We start from the raw sequence: 18,184 nt of genomic DNA, 5'->3' as shown, positions 1-18,184 counted from the left end.
CTTAGATAAAGATTAAACCCAAGAGAGGCAGTTGTCCGCACAATTCTGATTGATAGATTCCCCATTCGCAAAGAAATTCTTTGATATCCTTATCCTTAACTTTGTATTTCCCACTTGAGTTCGACTGGAATGTTCCTTACAAAAGATCTGAAGTGTCGGATAAAAATAGAAAAGTGAGTAACTGTTTCCGCTACTTCGAAAACAAATGTCTTCGTCCTACTTTTTGTTCGTTCTTAAAGGAAATTTAAGCGCCTTTTGAAAGAACAAAATTCACCCAGAAGTCGGCTTGAAGTAATGGAGTTAGGGACGTAATATTTCACCTTTGGAATTTCGTAGCGCATAAACTAACAGTGAATTTATAGTTCGCACACATCCTTACAAATAATTTCCGTGAACAACAAAGACACTCTCATGTACTGTACTCACTTGGTGTTCCTTGAGAGTGTTCCAATCACGCTGAGTCTGTTTAAGGCTTTCTTGACTCGTTCAGTTGTGCTAGAAGGATGAAGATGCTGTGGTAGGACAAAAAAACACTAACATCAATAAACTGTCGCAAACTCACAGGTTCACTCGAGTGAAGCCAGCTGAGCTCTCAAGGAAATCAATCAAACTATAAACTAACTTCTGAGAATCGCGGTGCAGCGGTTTCTCAAGATCGAGACATCTATGCGTGGGCGCCAGGCCTAGCCGAGCGGAAATTGTTCACTCACGTCAAAAAGGGACTCATCGCCTTTGATATATAGTCAAGGCACAGTCGCCCTTTCCTGTCGCTTCAATTCCAACGGAAATGATAGCGAATGTGAAATGACCTGGCGCAATACACCAAGGCTTTTCTCTAACCCCTGCGGTCACGGTGCAGAAGTTTATATTTGACATGGTCTTCTCGGAGTAACTTATTTGGAAATCAAAATCAAAAATGCAAGACTTTGTACTTATATGTTTCCTGGTCGTGCCAAATTTAGATCTGACGTTTACGATGCAAATGATCGGGTCTTTATCTCTTTTAGCGATTGGATACAGTAATTTGTTCAAAATCAATCGGGTATTGTAAGTATAACGCATCACTTGAGCATTAATCACAGAAAGGCCTCTAACGCACAGCATCATTAAGGGAAAGTCAAAAGAAGCTTGCAAAAAGACAAAAAAGGTTGCCATGACTTTAGGCAATCTTGGAAAAAAAACTCCGGCCTTTTTACTTGTTTACGGTTTACGATGAAAGCTCTTTTTAAAGCTCTTGGTCAGGTTTTCAAGAAACGAGCAAGGATTTCAGTGCTAACACTTCTCTAGCATAGAATCCTAACAACGAATACTGTCCGGAAATGTTATCACTTACAGAAAATGAAGGCTTCCGTACGATTCTCGGGAAAGTGCCGATCTTCAAGTGCATGAGCAACCTTGTATAACATTGTCCAGGTCGCAGTATCGGAAAACCGAAATAGTACCTTGGCAGATACTCTACAAGGAATTACAATGCGTATGACTATGAATGACACGCTGAATCATGCGAAACGAAACTGAAATCCATCCCTGTTTTATTGCCATTGTGCTTATCGCAGTTTGAGGCTAACATTTCTTCAAAACGAAGACCCCATTGATTTCGTTGTTTTAACATCGAACGGAGCATTTCGTTTCCTTGCCTTGTAGTTCTAACCGTTCTAAAATTAATTAAGATTCAGGTCTTCGATCTCCTAAACCCGAAAACGAAACAAAAGCGTGTTCTTAAAGCGCTCTCTAAGTTACCGAATCGAATTTACGACAAGATGAAACCGTTCAAAAAACTAAAAACCGATAAAGTCTTGCCTACTGTCAAAAAAGAAAAGAAACGCAGTCGTGTCTTTCACCTCACAATGTCTGAATCCACAAGTTCGGACGCGGGATTTATTGAAATGCAGATGCAAAACCCGTTATGACCATCAACTTGAATTGTAATCGATTTTCTACAACCCGCACCATCACTTAATAAAAAAGCCAACTTGTTATGCACTTCCAGTCGGAATTTCTACACGTTATTACCGGCTGATTTGAATTGTCACGGTTACTTTCCGAACACGGCTACACAAGCTCCAGGCTTTAAATATCATCGTGTATTACATAAAGGTTCTTTAATTTTAAGTTTAAAATTTTTACTTACCCCAGGCGACTAAGGTTACTTTTTGTCACACTTGCGAGTGCGAGCGATTTTGAGAGGCTGTGATTAATGAATGAAGCTATAAAAAGTTTAGATGACGGAACCCGGCAGGCGATGCAAACCAAGAACTTATTCGGGCGATCTTTCCTTTCGTGGCCGCTAAGCAATGTTGACATACAAGAGTGAATGTGTAACAATGATGATGTACTTCTTTATTTTGACGCCATACAGTCAAGTCTTGTTGAAATTCTTACGTCGATATAGTTCAATGTTTTGGATATTAAGTGCCAGTCAGTCACGACTCTTCTATCTCCCATATGTCATGAAACCAAACAACGATATATATTCCTATAAACTCGCAGCCGAAGTCTCAAAATATGTCGGAAGGATGAAAAGTAAGACCTTTTTTTGGAAAGATAGTGGCTTTAGTTATCAATAACTTGCCGGTGTGTATGACAAAACGGAAAACCATTGTCTTTACCATATAAAGACTGATCCGACTTCGCCTTTGTTGTTCGTTCAATATTTCATTTTGCTCACGATAAGTGACACTTAGAAGCGTAAAAATGGTCCTCGCTAGCTTTTACTAGAAAATAAAATAAATCATCGAAGTCGTGTTATAGAAAGATTTCAGGCTGACGCTTGTATTTTTCACCCCAAAGCTCAGTGTTTTCGAAAATATGCCGAAGACCTCCCTCCCCATGCGGTCAGCTGGGAGGGTTTTGAAAATGTGTACAATCCTGTACAAGACAAGTCCGTCTTGAGAATTTTTACGTCAGCGGAAAAACTATACGGAACAAGCAGCCAACATCGAATACCTTATCAGATTTTAGCGGTTATTACAACATGAAAGAAAATTCGAGGTTTAGTTCCAGGTTCGTGCCAAAACGGCCCTCTCCGTAACGCAGCAGGGGACAAGATTCTTACAAAGGACTGAAAATAGAAGGCTAAACCCAAGTAAGCAAACCCACAAAAAGCTTAAAAAGTTCTTGATATCCGCTCAAAGATATGATGAAATTTCTTTTATAAAATATTTATAACACGAGGCTCTCGCAAATGAACATCGACGAGAGGATTCCACAGAAGGCATCCTCTTCATTCTTGCGTGTTTCATCACGAGTGTAAAACTGAACAAACCGCTGTGCCAGCACCCGTTTCATTGGTTGTGGAGTGCTAAGCTAAAAAAGGCAGTGGCAAGCTGGTTGCGTTTAAGTCGGTACGATAATAAAAAAATTACCTTTGCATTAATGGCGACCAAAAAATAATGCTACATTTTGTTTGCAGAAAACAACTCGTAGCGCAATTAAGGTATATTTTTTTCTTGCGTAAATCTAAGGATGGAGAGGATCAAAATGGTTTGAACTTTGAAAAAACTGGCCGATTTTTTTTAAGCGAAGACACTGCATGTTATTATTTTAGATCACTGCAGTTATGAATACATCATAAGCAGTAACGAAAGGAAAGTCTGAAAAACTCGGGCTTCAATGAGACTTGGACCCATGACCCCTCCGACACCGGTGCGGTGCCCTTAGAATCACTTGGAACCTACAGGCACTGCACTGGTAGCGCAAAGGTCACGAGTTCAAATACCGTTCAAGCAAGAATTCTTTGAGCTTTCCTCTCGTTTAAAAGCACTGACAAATATTTCATATGGAGAGATCATCTTGCTAAGTGTCCTTTGATGTCATCAGTCTCCTATGGCTGTCCGGAATATTTTGAGTGTGAGCTTATGTTCCGCTATGTTATGCGTTTTACCTAGTTTTGACTTAAAAACACAACCTATCACGAGAGTTATGCTTTAATTTTTTAGATTTACCAAAAAAAAAGCGTTCAGTTTCTCTCTAACAAAGTGCATTGCAATGAAAAATGCGTTTATATGGCACCTCAAGAATACTTGGAATAACTCTGACAGCTACACTGCAGGAGTGAAACCTACGACCTTCCGATTACAAGCTCGGATTCTCTAAGAGCATTTTTTAATTTTACCGTTTTTTAAAGAAGCACGTTTTTTGTTCCCTTAAAAGTAAGTCTTTTCGATCTCTGGTCATTGGAGTCAAGGGACCAGCTTCACTCAGTTTCTTTCGGTCCAATCTACACGAAATCATTTACGTATACCGTAATTTAGGGGGAGGATATCAATCTTTGTACGAAACGTCATCCACACTAAATTGTCCGCCATCTTTTTCAAGTTGAAGGGTTGGTTTCATGTCTCTGCGCATGGGCAAACTGTCACGCCAGCCCATTTAATGCCATTGTTATTTAAACAATCGAAAGCACAGAAGCAGGAAACGGAAACAATGTCATAGAAGTGGCATTATTCTTGCAATCATGTCCTTCGTGCTATGAACCAACTGCATGCGAATAGATAACTCGTGCGTAGAATAAAACGTTCGATCCGAACAATAAATTCGATTGCCGAAACTAAAGTTGAAATTTCCTGTGTAAAGCCGCAGTATCGTCCACCAAATTTGGGCCTCAGTCATTCAGTGTATTTGCTTTACTGCTCTCTGTGATTAATTAACATAATCTGGTTCAGTCAAGAAACCGTAAAACTTACTGCTGCTAGCGCCAAAGCTTGGACATGCGCAAAACCGTGAAACTGTCCCTTAAAGGCTTGCGAATTTGGAAAAAGAAAAAAAATCTAAACATTTTAAAATACATTCCAATTTCCACCACTGTCATCTTAGCGGTCTTAGTACAGTAATATAGACCTGTATGTATGAATTGCAGGAAGCTGGGTACAGAGCCCCTTTAACGCAGAATCCCAACCCAGCTCAAGGCACGTGTCCCATCTAAATAAAAAGAATGGTGCAAAAGCTCTTAAACTGAAACCTCGGCGTATGATAGCTGTGTAACAAAACGAAACTAATGCTGTGTGTGATGTACAATATTTTAGTTGAGAAGTTATCTGACTTTAAGTACGCAAGAAAACGACTATTAACGCAATGACGTTTGAGAAATTTGACAAACAGTCAGCAATATCTTTAAGTCTTTTCTTGCTGCTAAACCTTGTTGACCAAATGCTAAATGCTGACCAAACCAAAAAAAAAAACAAAAAAAACATCCAAAATCAGCCCGAGCTTGTGGCATGGCAACAACAAAACAAAGATCGAAACATTTCTTTTGACTGAGATCTTAAAATGAAAATTTTCCTTTGTACTCTAATAAATAAAACATTGTTTATCCAAACAAACAAACTTGTCGCACAAGTGATCCGCCTTTGTCAGCCACGGGGGAGATTATGAGAACAGCCCTACACAGTTGAAGACAAACGTAAATATTTTCTCCTTTTCTAGCCAAGGTTCGGCAATTTCCCAAGGAAAAGAAACTTTTCACTCGAAAACACACAGAGCTGAGCCAAAGGCCCCAAGGGCATGGAAGATTAGTACATGAATAAAATCAATATATGTTGATTTGCGTGGGAAAACACAAAAGTATATTGCCGTTAAGGTGTTTACTATCACGAAACAAAAACCACGCAAGCGGCCGAAACGAAAAGTCAGCTATAAATAAACACAATGTACATTGTTACACAACGAGCAGACAAATCGAGAGACAAAAAACTGCCATAAAAAAGAATTAAGTTGCCACCGAATCCACTCAGTCGACGAGAGAGCACTTTTTGTCCCGCTTATTTGAACCTTGGTATGTTCAGTCAGTCAAAACTTGACAAGTTAAAAGAGTGCCGACGTAATTTAATACGCCTTTAATTATGACTCTTAAAAGACCGTCCGGGCTGAAAGCTCTTAAAAATATAATTTCTGCAAAAATATTGTTGACCGAAAGATCTTTTTCCTAGGGAAAAAGGTTTAGAAGCCCTTGTTATACAGTACAACAGGAAAGTACAGCTTTCGTTTAAAGACTACACTTGTTTGAGACCACGATAAAGCCCTCACCGTCGAAATTTCGAAATGTATGCTGCTTGCGATGGCTACAAATTGTAACAAACGAGTTCGCCCGTATAGCACAGTTGGTTAAGCCCGAGCTCGCGGGATTCTAGTCTTGAGCAATTCAATTTCATTTCTTGAGACTTCCGAGTCCGCTGTTCAGACTGAAATGCGTGTCGCTACAGCTTTAGAAACCCCAAAAACGGAAAACTGAGGGTGTAGGGAATGTTGGGCGTCCCCTTATACCAGCTTCAGAGCTTTGTAAACTGCCGACGTAAACTTGAGTAAATAAAACTGTTTTTGACATCTCGAATGACAAAACGTCCCTTTACTACCACGGCTTAGATCACTTCGTCACATATTTCACATCATTTAAGATATTAATAATTTAACAAATAGGATATGTAATTAACCAAAACCAAACTTTAATCAAGGTTGTGGGATGTGTAAGATGACGAAGCAATAGCTGAAGCTTTCCAGCAGGCTGGGCAGAAACATCTTTACGAAACACTTTCGCGCCGACTTCATATATCGGACTCCAAAACAAACCGTTTGCTTTCTTTTTGTCCCTCACGGAACACAAATAGCGGACAAAGAAAAAACATAATTGAAACAATGGGACAATTAAAATATTGCTTTTGCGACCAAATCGAATTTTACGTCAAACGGGCAATTTCGAATCTCTTCACCAACAAAATAAGTCACGTCAAACTCCTTCAACATTACAGAACAATAAACTTTGTGATGTCTAACCTTATATAACCATTCTTAAATGCTACGGTAAAGAAGGAAACTACTACGGTATTATTATGGTCGTTTAGTCGCATATGACGCTGCAAGAGGTGCTTCTAAGTTTTAGGTCTGCTAACAAAATCGTAAAGTGAGGCCTTTCTGGAAGGAAAGATTCAACTAAAATATTCATTTTCCCAAGGTGGACACAAGATGTTTTTAACTGTGAAATCAGTTTGCGGAAAAATTCAACGCCAGAGGTCACGACGACTTATGAATTTGCTTCAATAACGCACACGCAGGAGTCATCAACCCAACCCAAGCCAATCACTCTGTGGATAAACATCCTTTGGGGCCAAGCAACATTTGCATGAAAGTTACTCGGCAGCACTTTCTTGCTGCTCATTATTCCTTAAAGGGGCTAGGTCACGCTATTTTAGGTAATTTTGTTTTAATTTTGTTAATTATGAGCTCAAAACGTCAAATTGGCAGAGCAAGAATCTTTCATTTGCAAAATCACGGCCACATAACAACTGAGAATGCTTTTTCAGCTTTGTAAATGAAATTTTGACATAGACTGATATAAATTTGAAAAAAGGTGGGCCAACGTTTTTCAAATTTACCCAAATTCAATCCATTTCAATCCTCTACAGGTTTGTCCATCCATGTCCCTTCTTGGCTTCGCTGTGTTTTGTTAGAGTTCTTCTATAGTTTTGAACAGTTATTTTGATATTTTAGTTAATTCTATGACCATTCGATCAGTGCTGAAATTGGATAAACTTGCGTGACCTAGCCCCTTTAAAAGGCGGTTCCAATCAAAATGAAAAGCTACTACTCAGCTAGAAGTAATGTCCTGTCGAACTACTTGCTATGCTTTACAAGACGGTTCCAAATGTTGGAGTCTTTGGATAAAATCCTCAAGTTTGACTGTTCCAAATTCAAGCTACTTAGCAATACTTTCCTGTGGTGCTCTTTACTATTTCCAAATCGTCAAGTGTGAGGATTCAAAGCGAAGCCGCCTAAGCAAACGAAAACCTGAAGTGTGGACATTGAAATGAAACCTTTCGAGCAATATTTTCCCCTGAAGCGGTTTGTTTTGTCACTCAGCAAACTGCTTTCGGAAAATATTTTGGCCACTCTGAACGTGCATATTTTGGACCTGAAAGGGTGCAATATCACAGGCAAATCATTGCACTGGTCCAATTCACTCATTTTGCGACACTCTCTTGGTAATTTTCCTTCTCGTTTTATATGACCAGAAGTTTCCATGTTCAAGGCTAACAAGTGTTAAACTTTTCCGACGGAAGAAGAGCTCGCAAAACTATTGCGTTGAAAAAAGTTCTCGTGGCTTCAGTTATAGTCCAACTATGAATCACTGCCAACAAAATACCAGTCACATGACCTCAAGTCTAAAACCGCGTTGTTAGCGCGTACTTGACTACGTCACAAGCATTCACACACTCTTCAGATAGTCACGTCGTTGGCGAAGCCCATCATGGCAAAAACGATATTCTGGTATTATTTCCTTTCTTAAAAGTTAAAAGCACTCGACGTTCCTTTCGGATAATATTTCGCTCGCTCGTTGATCTCACTCGAAAATAACGGTCAACTATTGAAAGGTCACAATGAAAGAAAACAATTCAGGTAATTAATTTTCTTAAAGATACACCGCTTTGTAGTCACTTGTTTCACCAAGCAATGAACAAGGTAGAACTGTAACTAAGACTGCTGTAAGTTCTCTGTGGTAAGGATAAATGCCTTTTGTGAGGAAACAGAATGATATCTGAAGACAAAATCACCGTAAAGAACAGCTTTGCAGAACGGCCAAAATTAAAAATATAATAAAACCACATACATAAAATAGACAAAGAAAGCACTTCAATTTCTCAAGCGCAAATATTTCTGGCAAAGACAAAGACGACAATTTTCACATGAATTGAGGAGGAAAAAAAAACAGAGAAAACCCCATTTTAGTTAGAGTAAATTTCGAAAGCTTTCACTTTAGTTGTGATCTTTCTTATTCAAACCAAACGTCAAAGCGTTTTCCAATGTAACAGAGCTGAACTAAAGTTTTACAACCTGTAGTATCGACCATAATTATTTCCACCGGCGGAATTTAACGCAAAAAAGTAGATCGGAAAGGATAAGTTGCTGAACATCGTTCTCAGACCGTCGAATAACTTGTTTTGGAGTTCCCTAAAAGTAGCTTTGAAGAGTGCTAAATAATTAAGTGCGAAACTGACAAGGGTGCACAGGAAGGAACAAAGGCAGTTCAACACCTAGTATCGATTTGGCTGATCATAACATTTCTTTAAAATAGGTCAGCATTTAGAGTTAAAGAATTTTTTCCTCCCGTAATGGCCCAGTGAATCCAGCCGCTAACGTCCTTTTTTGCGGCGCGAAATATTTGACATCCGTTTAAACAAGCAATATCCTTGAAGATTCGTTTCTTGAACATAAGCTTCCTTTGTTTTCACAATCGAACAGAAATCATCGCAACACAATTAACCGAAATGTTTTGCCTTTTCCGAGTCCACTCGCAATAACCAATGTTCCAAACCACTCAAACACACTAACCAAATGTGAAAAATCAATTATCCTACGTTCCGATTTAGTGCATTCATTGTAATGCAATTGAACAAAACATGCATTCTGAGGTTTTTGGATCACCCCCGTTGGTGGAATTGCAAGAGGAATTCAGACACCCAATTATGCGAAGAGTCCACAATCTCTTAACACATATTCTTAATAGGCTTGAAAATCGATTCAAGGTGGAATGTGATTTACATGCATTTAGCACAATACTTGCCTGAACTTGTCTCTTGGAGGGATCTAAACACAGAAAGGAAACCGAGAAAACAATTAGAAGAAAGAGAAATTTACGTGTTGGTTTCTTTACCGATAAAACGGCAAGCGCGTGTTTGTCATCTTGATCCGACATAAAACTCAGAGTCGAGAATATAACTATATATATCCATACAAAATTACATTTTGATATTATACACATAAACACTTCCAATGTCGCCGTGATTTCTCAATTGATCTTTCAAAGAACGAAAGAAAGTACAGCACACGAGCCCATCTGATTTAGTAACACCCAAGATAGTCTACAGATTTCCTGCCAAATCCGCTTTTGTAAACGAAAATTTCTGGCACGCATACCGAGGAAAAGTGCCTTCTCGTATCATTAGTAGTGTCTACTTGAAATACCTATTCGCTTTTCATCTAAAAAAATCTAATTACTGGCTCCATTATTTCACAAAACGAAAATTCAATTGAACGATTAAAGGTATAAAATGCTCCAATTATCTCAACCTGCCGTGTGCTTAAAGAACGCGATTAGGAAATGAATAATACCTGATGTGATGTCGGGGACTGAGAGACGTGTTTGCAAAGTTCGGTTCCTCTCGCTGCAGTCCGAAGAGCTTCTCTGTACGACCGTATCCTGGAACAAAAGCGAACACCATTACAAACGTGACGCAAGAATTCATAAACTCGCTCACACATCTCCTTCGGTGGGAATTACCTCGGAGGCCATTTCGCTGATTGCCGATGAGGACCAACGCGAAAAGTAAACTGTGAAAGGAGGCGATTGTTCACAAAGTCCTCAATATTGATCGAGGGGGCCAACATGAGTGCACAAAATCGACGGCGCTATATCAAGGAATTTCCAACACGTATAAAACGAAGTGCGCGGTTTGGGGACCGAAAGATTGAGGAAAAGAAACCAAAAAGGCATCTTTCAGCACGGATCAATTTTACCTCAGGAAATAACACAGATGACGTTTTCCTTAAGTCAACAAGAAAAACACAATGGAAAATCGAGGTTTACAAAAAATACATGTCAATGATTGTAAATAATGTTTTCGTACCTTGGTTTGCGTGAGTCTCAAATTATCTTTTCCCTGCGGCGAAGTGAGCATCTCCTTAAATGCTGTGGGAAAATTTACGTTAATGTAGCCTATAGGTACTTAGAATCTTCCCAGGATCATTCATTTAATTCATCTATTGAATGCTCTTATTATTAAAATTGCCAGCCACCCCCGTGTAACCGGCAAAGAAAAGCTTTTATCTTGCATTTTAGCTTGCTTCCGCTACCGCAAGCATTTCTTTGTCTCTACGAAGGAAAGGAAATGAAATGAAATCAAAAAAAGATTTAGATGAAAGAATTTTAATGATCAATTGTTACTGACTGCGCAACAAAAACATCTAAGCTGATGATGTGTCATGTTGCATTCGGCCGAACTTTTTAAAAGAATGACTAAATAAGCTGGCATCCAGGAACTGAACAACGTTCATAAGCTTACTTAGATACACATCCTGCGTGCATATTTTAGCTGGAGTAATTTGGGACGTTACTTCGCAAGTTTAAGCGGCCAATCCACTAGAAGTTATTCTGCGGCGTGGTGTCTCTAAATCCCGATACTTTTCCGCTCAACTATGGCAACCTTTTCTTTAATCCTAAAAACGAAGACCCCTCGAGGCATGAATATTACAAACACGTTGCTCTTTTATTGCAACGAATCCATAATAAGGACTAAGTTTTCGGAATGAGTGGATAGCAGTTTTACAATGACTCCTGGGATCCGTTTTCGTGACTATCGAAGGAACACTCCAGGTTCATTGCGTGACAATGGCCTGCGCACCTCTTCTGGCAACATGGAGATAGCAATTTGGAAACGTAACAAAAAACGACTTTGGTTTAACAGTAACGAAAGCAAACAAAAGAATGCAAGGTGCTCGGTCTAGGACAGAGTTTAAAGATGGTGCAAATACAGTTCCACCACATCTACCACCACCACAACAACAACAACAACAACAACACCAGCTCTTGTCACGAATGGTTATTAAAACACGGACAAGTGAAAACGAATCCAGTGCCAATGAAAATAAGGGGTGTAAAAAAATTGTGTTGGCACTGAAAATACCCCCATAACATTACTCGAAAACTATCGCATGAAAGAGGTGGGATCGCTCGTTCTACCAATTTTTGCACGCAACAATTTGGTTAAAAGAAAAGTGCCATGACGTCAAACTGGACAACATTCAAGTTGATAAAATCTTCCAAAAAAAAATTATAGTCTCATCAAAACTCATTTATTACAAACAGGTTTTATGTCATGTTTGCTGTGGATCTTGTTAGAATGGCAATATTTCGAAAAAGTCCATTTGGTACCCGGTACAAGCCTGAGATTCCCACACGAAGAGAGCTTAAAAGAGGAAATAGACCCGACAATTTATTCACAAGGACCGAAAAATCGTGTCAAAACACATTGACTATGATTACGCAAGTTATGCGTGGATATTGCTCTAAACTGTTTTGATTGGTTAGCAGGCATTAAGTCACATATTTCACGACCATGATTTTGTATGAAAACGATCACTAAGGTTGCTACAAAAGTCCAGACTTGAAAGAGGAACTTGAGCATTCGCTCCAAGCTACTGTACCACTGTCCGATCAAGCGATCTGAGAACACAGTGCAAGACGGTTTGCTGCTTCTTTTTTTCCCACTTATATTTTCTAAGCGAGAGGACATCGCAGGTAAGGAAGTTCACGACTACCTTTGTTGGCATAAACGGAAACGGGAAGCTGAGAACGAATATATTAAAAAAGGTCAATGTAAGCACTGGGAATAAGAAATACTTCATTGCTAAAACGATAACCAGGAACGAAGCCAGGTAGGACAAAATGGGATTAGGCAGTTAGTTTAGCGGAGGGTCATGGGTTCAATTCAGGCACAACCAGCATCACGTTACCAACTCCGGACAAGGGATGCCTTTTTCATTGACAAATTCAAAGGGCTACATCTTCACGTTTGCTCGGATAAGGACGATAGACCTTAGAGCACGTAGTCCACAGTGTGCTTGTCTGTCTGTTCATGATATTTTTGTGCACCCGACAATCCTAGCAGCTACACTCATTTTAAAACAACTTTTCCATAAGAACGCTGAGGCTGAAATTTCAGTAACATTTTTAGAAAATGTTAAGATATTAAGAACGCTCAGAGTCTGTTAAAATGTCTTCATGTTGTTCACTTGTTGTTGTAATGAGTAGTACCACATCCGCAATGATACACGTTGTGGTTTATCTCTGCCAGCATGAGGTCGAACCGGCTAGATTAGCTTGAAAGGGTTCTGGGCGAACAAGACCACAAACACAATACTACAGCTTGGAGCACGGCTATTTGCTGAATGCTAGGATCCTTGTATAAGGACACTCTCTATTTGACAGAACTGATCGGCCAGACCGGGTATGTACTGTACAACGCCTTCAAATAAACAGACTTTGAGGACGATATATACTCCTCCAGAAGAATGCGAAGGGTTATCATTCAAGTGCTCCTTTAAATTGCTGCATTTTGTGACAAAAAGGAAAGCGCGCTAAGACTTAGACTACATGTATTGAAGTTAAGAAAGTTCATATCAAGAGTGAATTTAAATAGGATAAAGATGCTCGGCTGTATTTGAGCTATAAGCTGTCTGCAAAAGTCCTTCAAGCGGCATTGTACAAGGCAACATCTGAGCATTTTTAAATACACATATCATACACATAATAAAGATAAGATATAAAGATGCCATATCAGTCGTTCATTCTAAACAAGCCAGAATTTCTTTGGCGTTCTTTGAAAAAAAAATCAAGTCTATGAGTGCACTGCGATAAAGATTTTAACATTAACATAACTCAGTAAGGGCCGAGGGGCGAGCGAAATGCTGAAAGCCAACGATACAAACTATGGAGGTAAATTTCACTCGGAGAGCAACTTTAAAACATAAACACAAAACTAACAATGTGACGACTTCTAAACAGATTTCGTGTAGTAAATCTTTCGTGGGAAGGTTAACGAAAGCGGATATTCAAACTTTTAACACAAAAACACAAATCACAATATCACTTAAGAAGGGTACATCGAGGAGGTCAATGAGCGCCGCGGTTATAAGCATTCTCTAAGGGCCGAAGACATTTAGAGAAATCAGAGATCATAAGAATTCTCGAAGGATAACGAACTTGGTCCACCCTCAAGCACAAAAGCAAACGCACGAGACATTTACGAGATTACCAGTATGCGGTATATGAAGGGCAAAGGACCATTTTGGGTTTCGTACACAGAACAGAACAACTTTGAGCACTTCAACTGGCCGGAGACAAACCAGTTGGCTATTTGCAAGCGCAGCCGAGAGTTGAACCAGGGACTCAACAAGTCCCGGATTAGAACGGGTGTTCAACCAGGGATCTCCCGATCTCAGAGCAAGCGCCCTAACCATTGGGCCGCACTGCCTCCATGATAAAGAAAAGCTGGGCTAGAGCTGACTTTGTTTTCGTACAAGTCTTGCTGCGTTTTCCAGGTTAATGTAATCCGCATCATATTAGCATCATTTTATATAAAAAGAGCAGCAGACAAAGGGCTGTCTCATTAGAAGATCACGTCCAGGGTTTTAATTCACTGATTACGATATGAAGACCTTGAGTCCTACTAAAGGAGTCGGCGGCGTAGTTTTAAAGCAGATATACAAAAAAGAGTAATTGGAGTAACACATACCTTGCATATTACGCTTCACTAACAAAGATACATGGATTGAAGATGATAAGACGTCCCGCGCCTAAGAAAAAATTCGAAACAATATCAACAGATGAAAATGCTACCAATTCAAGACTGCAGATAGAGCACATAATGTGCCTTTAATTTGAGAACTATCAGAAGTGATCCAGTTCCAAAGGGATTCGGAAACGATATCAATCACTCAACAAGGTTACAAACTCGAGACTACAGACAAATTAAAGCAGTTTTTTTATTTCAGCACTGTTGAGAGTGATTCAGTTCAAGAGTACTTCCGTTTTCCCAAGCTCAGCAGCTGGATTAGAAAAAAATCACATGCCACATTTCAACCAACCGGTAGAAAAAGCAAAAAGCGATTGTGACATGGTCGCACGCATTTTCCCGCGCCCTTTGAGCAGGTTTGCTTTGTCCTATTAATGGAGGGGACATAGTTTTTGACTGGTTAACCCACTGAATCCTCACTGATGAAAATAAAATAAAGGAACTAAATATCGTTTATTCCACTCTCTTGCAGATAACTGAATTAACAAGCGGTTAAAACTAATAGTAGTGGTATATTAAAGCTATGTATTAATTATACTACTTAAACGGGCGGATACCTAAATGACGAATATTTAAAAGTAAAAAAGTTCTCTGATCTCTTAGTTTTCTTAAAATTATTGAACGGTCGAGAAGAAGACGAAGAAGGTCTAAGATTATACGGATTAGTTCTTTGTACAGCAGTGGAGACCAAGCATAATCATAATGGCTGGTCATGGGTGTCCATCATCTCAGCAATAAATTAATGACATAGAAGCTCGCGTCAATTGCAAAGTGTAGTCTCGTTGGCTGAGACAGTGCTTGACTATATGAACTGTTAGGATACGTGATTTTAAGAGCCCTTTTTTGCACGGATCCTATTCTATCTGACAGATAGTTGGGAACGTCTTGCCACACTTGTACTGCGTATTCTAAAATAGGTCTAACACTACTTCGGAAGACTTTCAACACGTCTTGTTCCTGCACGCCAGCTCTCTTTATTTTAATAATCTGAGGGCATATAGTTTCTTTGATGCCTTTGCGGTAATATAGTCAACATGGCAGTTCCATTTCAAGTTCTCATTAATGATTACTCCAAGCAGTTTATATGATGATATTTTTTCTACAATATGGTTTCCTATATACAGGGGTCTCGTTATAGAGTTACGTTCGGGCTTCCCCATCTCCTTACATTTTCTTGGATTAAGCCTCATACTGTGTTCTATACAGTACTTATGTATATCTCTAACAGCAAAATCCAACAAGCTAGTCGAGTTACGTGGCACTATTTCAAAAACGGTCGTGTCGTCAACATACTTCAATCTTGACCAAGTAGTCTGTTAATCATTATACCACTATGGAGACAGGGAACTACCGACTCGCACCGGTTGGGTTCGGTTGGTCAGAAAAGCTCTTATCCAGACACACAGAGTCTGATCGACATTCAAAGAACATAGTTCTTGAAGGAAGATGTTATGATCGATTATATCGAACCTTTTTGAGAAGTCGGAAAAAAATATGTGAGCACAGCAGTTTCCTGTAAATAGATCAGCGCTTGCGTAGTTGAGTGACCTTCTCGAGCATATTGTCTTGGGTCGATATCACATTTTCCTTGTTTGAGTAGCCTTCTATGGGTGAAGCCTTCCGAGAAGCGCCCCAGGACGCACCCAGTTAACGCCTAAAATCGTCTGGAGTTAGACTGAGTAAAGTCTCACTCCCAAAAGTCAATGCGTTAACACTGACCTCCAGAATTGCATACGAGAGAGTTCAATAACGACTTTTTGAGTCAGTTCACTTCGCGTGCTTTAGACAATTACTAGTTAACCAATTCTTCTTATTAATGCCTTCCAATAGCAATGAGAGCGAAAAAAGGAAGTTAGATTTCCACCATATTTCTGTGGACAAGACTGCTTCAAAATTTGTTACTAGGCTCGAACAAGTCTGGTGGTCGGAAATGGCTTATTTCACAATCTCCATCGGTTGCGATACGCCTGATAATTACTTCGGTTTGGTTTTACGATGCACTATTCTCGTGTTTCTCCTCTAAATGACTACTTGAGAATCCCCTGCCCATTAAGCGCCTGATTGGAAATCAGAACTCTCTAAGCGCCCTGTTTCTGATAAATAAAATCAATGTATATATTTCAAGTGCAGGTTATAGCAGGAGCTCATGGGCTCCAGGTTATAGACGAGAGAGAGAAATGATCCTCCACCTATCTGGGCAAAACTTTGAGAACAGCTCAATCAGTGGAGCTCATGTGTTCCCGAGAAACACTCGAAGAATGACTGAAATATAAATATTTGAAGTGCGGGAACAAATGAGCCCAAACAAATTGACCTGCACCAGAAACCCATAAGGGTTGAAACGTGTAACGCGCGTTCACAGCTTCCGAATATTCAGCGCGAACTGATTGGTTGAATGTTTCAGTGCTAAGTACCATATTTGGAAACCCCTCGCTCTTGTTGTTCCAAATATGGTACTTAGCAAATTGAATATTCAGAAGCTTGTTTCCCAGCACACAAGGGGCCGTTACACGTTTCAACCCTTATGGGTTTCTGCCTGCACTCAACTGTGTGGCTTCATAGCTTAGTTGACAGAGCATTGCACTGGCATCGCAGTGGTGAACCTCGTCACCTTGGTGTGATAAGGAGCTTAAGCACGCGCGTTTTTGAGACGAGGACGATAACCGGAAGTGAGCTGTTTTCCCTTTTAACTTGTCTTCACACAACCACACTTACATTGCTAAGATTTTTTCCCCATTAATGATTAGTATAAAAATCTGGGAGACACCACTATCCTGGCACGCGAAATGTTCTCTTCCGGTTGCCGTCCGCGTCTCAAAAACGCGCGTGCTTAAGCTCCCTGTGTCATCGCCGCCATGTAAGTGCAAAAATCATATATTTATGTTTACACGACCCACAACCACGGCGATAAATGTAATGCCCCGTTCACACCAAACCTTAACCATGTGTTGATGATGTTTAGTAACCACAGTTTCAAAGTGTTTTCTTTCTAAATCATGAATACCGATTCTTGTCCACTCCAAATTTAGCACAGATCGAAGAATGAATTCAAACTCACCTGAATCTCATGAAAAAGCCAGTCCTACATTTTTCTGTGACTGATTTTCATTTTGTTAAACCCAGGTTAATTAAACAGGTCTTGTTGGTGTGAATGGGGTATAAGATTGTCCGTAGGAGGAAAGAATTATTTTAGCATTCTGCTTTTAGTCTGCTTCGTACCTTTACGTAGGTGATGTTTCCGAAATTCGTTCCATTTCCTTCAAGGATCTTTAAAGAAAGTGAAACACAAGACTACATTAATTTTATAAGTGTGCTTATAAAAATATATAGTGAGCTTTCCGTTTTGTGAAAATAGAGCTTATGATGCAGGGAATGTGAGCCTAGATAATGGTAATGGGGATTTGGAAAAGGGAAGAGTTACGAGCGGCTTTCAATGTAAAACAGACCAGCGAGATCTTTGAAAGCGGATAGTCCTAGCAGAATAATAACTTTTTCTTATTCAGTTAACAAGAAAAAATAATGAGGCCTAGGTTTTGGAGATAGGATGAGATCAGTAAAAGCTCCGACGATCTAGCAATAAGACTGAAAATCACAACCTACGCAAACCTTCCCTTGATCGGTGGACGAGCGTTTAGCGGCCGAATTTTGCTAAGACATGTCTATCATTCATATTATATTTTTAATTTTTTATTCACATTCGTATTGTTGTCGCCCAGAATTAAGCCTCAAAACCATGATACACTACAGACGAAAGACCACAACACCGGGAACTCTACGTCCTACTCTTTGCAAATGGTGTGTGGGTTTTCAAACTTCCCAGAAAGTAAGGAACATTGAAGGGT

At 39.6% G+C, this 18,184-nt stretch overlaps 1 protein-coding gene across 2 annotated transcripts in view; it reads right to left on the bottom strand.

The window, feature by feature from the left end:
• The window catches only part of LOC138002666 (rap guanine nucleotide exchange factor 6-like), a 77,254-nt gene that overhangs the window by 20,841 nt on the left and 38,229 nt on the right, over positions 1–18,184 (bottom strand). For both annotated transcript variants that reach the window (XM_068848672.1, XM_068848668.1), the window contains 6 exons: positions 17,562–17,609; positions 14,283–14,343; positions 10,617–10,678; positions 10,102–10,189; positions 9,554–9,576; positions 427–512 (listed from right to left, as the gene is read on the bottom strand). In XM_068848672.1, coding sequence (XP_068704773.1) covers positions 427–512; positions 9,554–9,576; positions 10,102–10,189; positions 10,617–10,678; positions 14,283–14,343; positions 17,562–17,609 — 368 coding nt within the window. The remainder of the gene's footprint in view (positions 1–426; positions 513–9,553; positions 9,577–10,101; positions 10,190–10,616; positions 10,679–14,282; positions 14,344–17,561; positions 17,610–18,184) is intronic.

This window comes from Montipora foliosa, chromosome 1 (genome assembly GCF_036669935.1).
Source record: "Montipora foliosa isolate CH-2021 chromosome 1, ASM3666993v2, whole genome shotgun sequence".
Taxonomy (NCBI): Eukaryota; Metazoa; Cnidaria; class Anthozoa; order Scleractinia; family Acroporidae; genus Montipora; species Montipora foliosa.
This window is presented reverse-complemented; position numbering and strand designations above follow the sequence as displayed.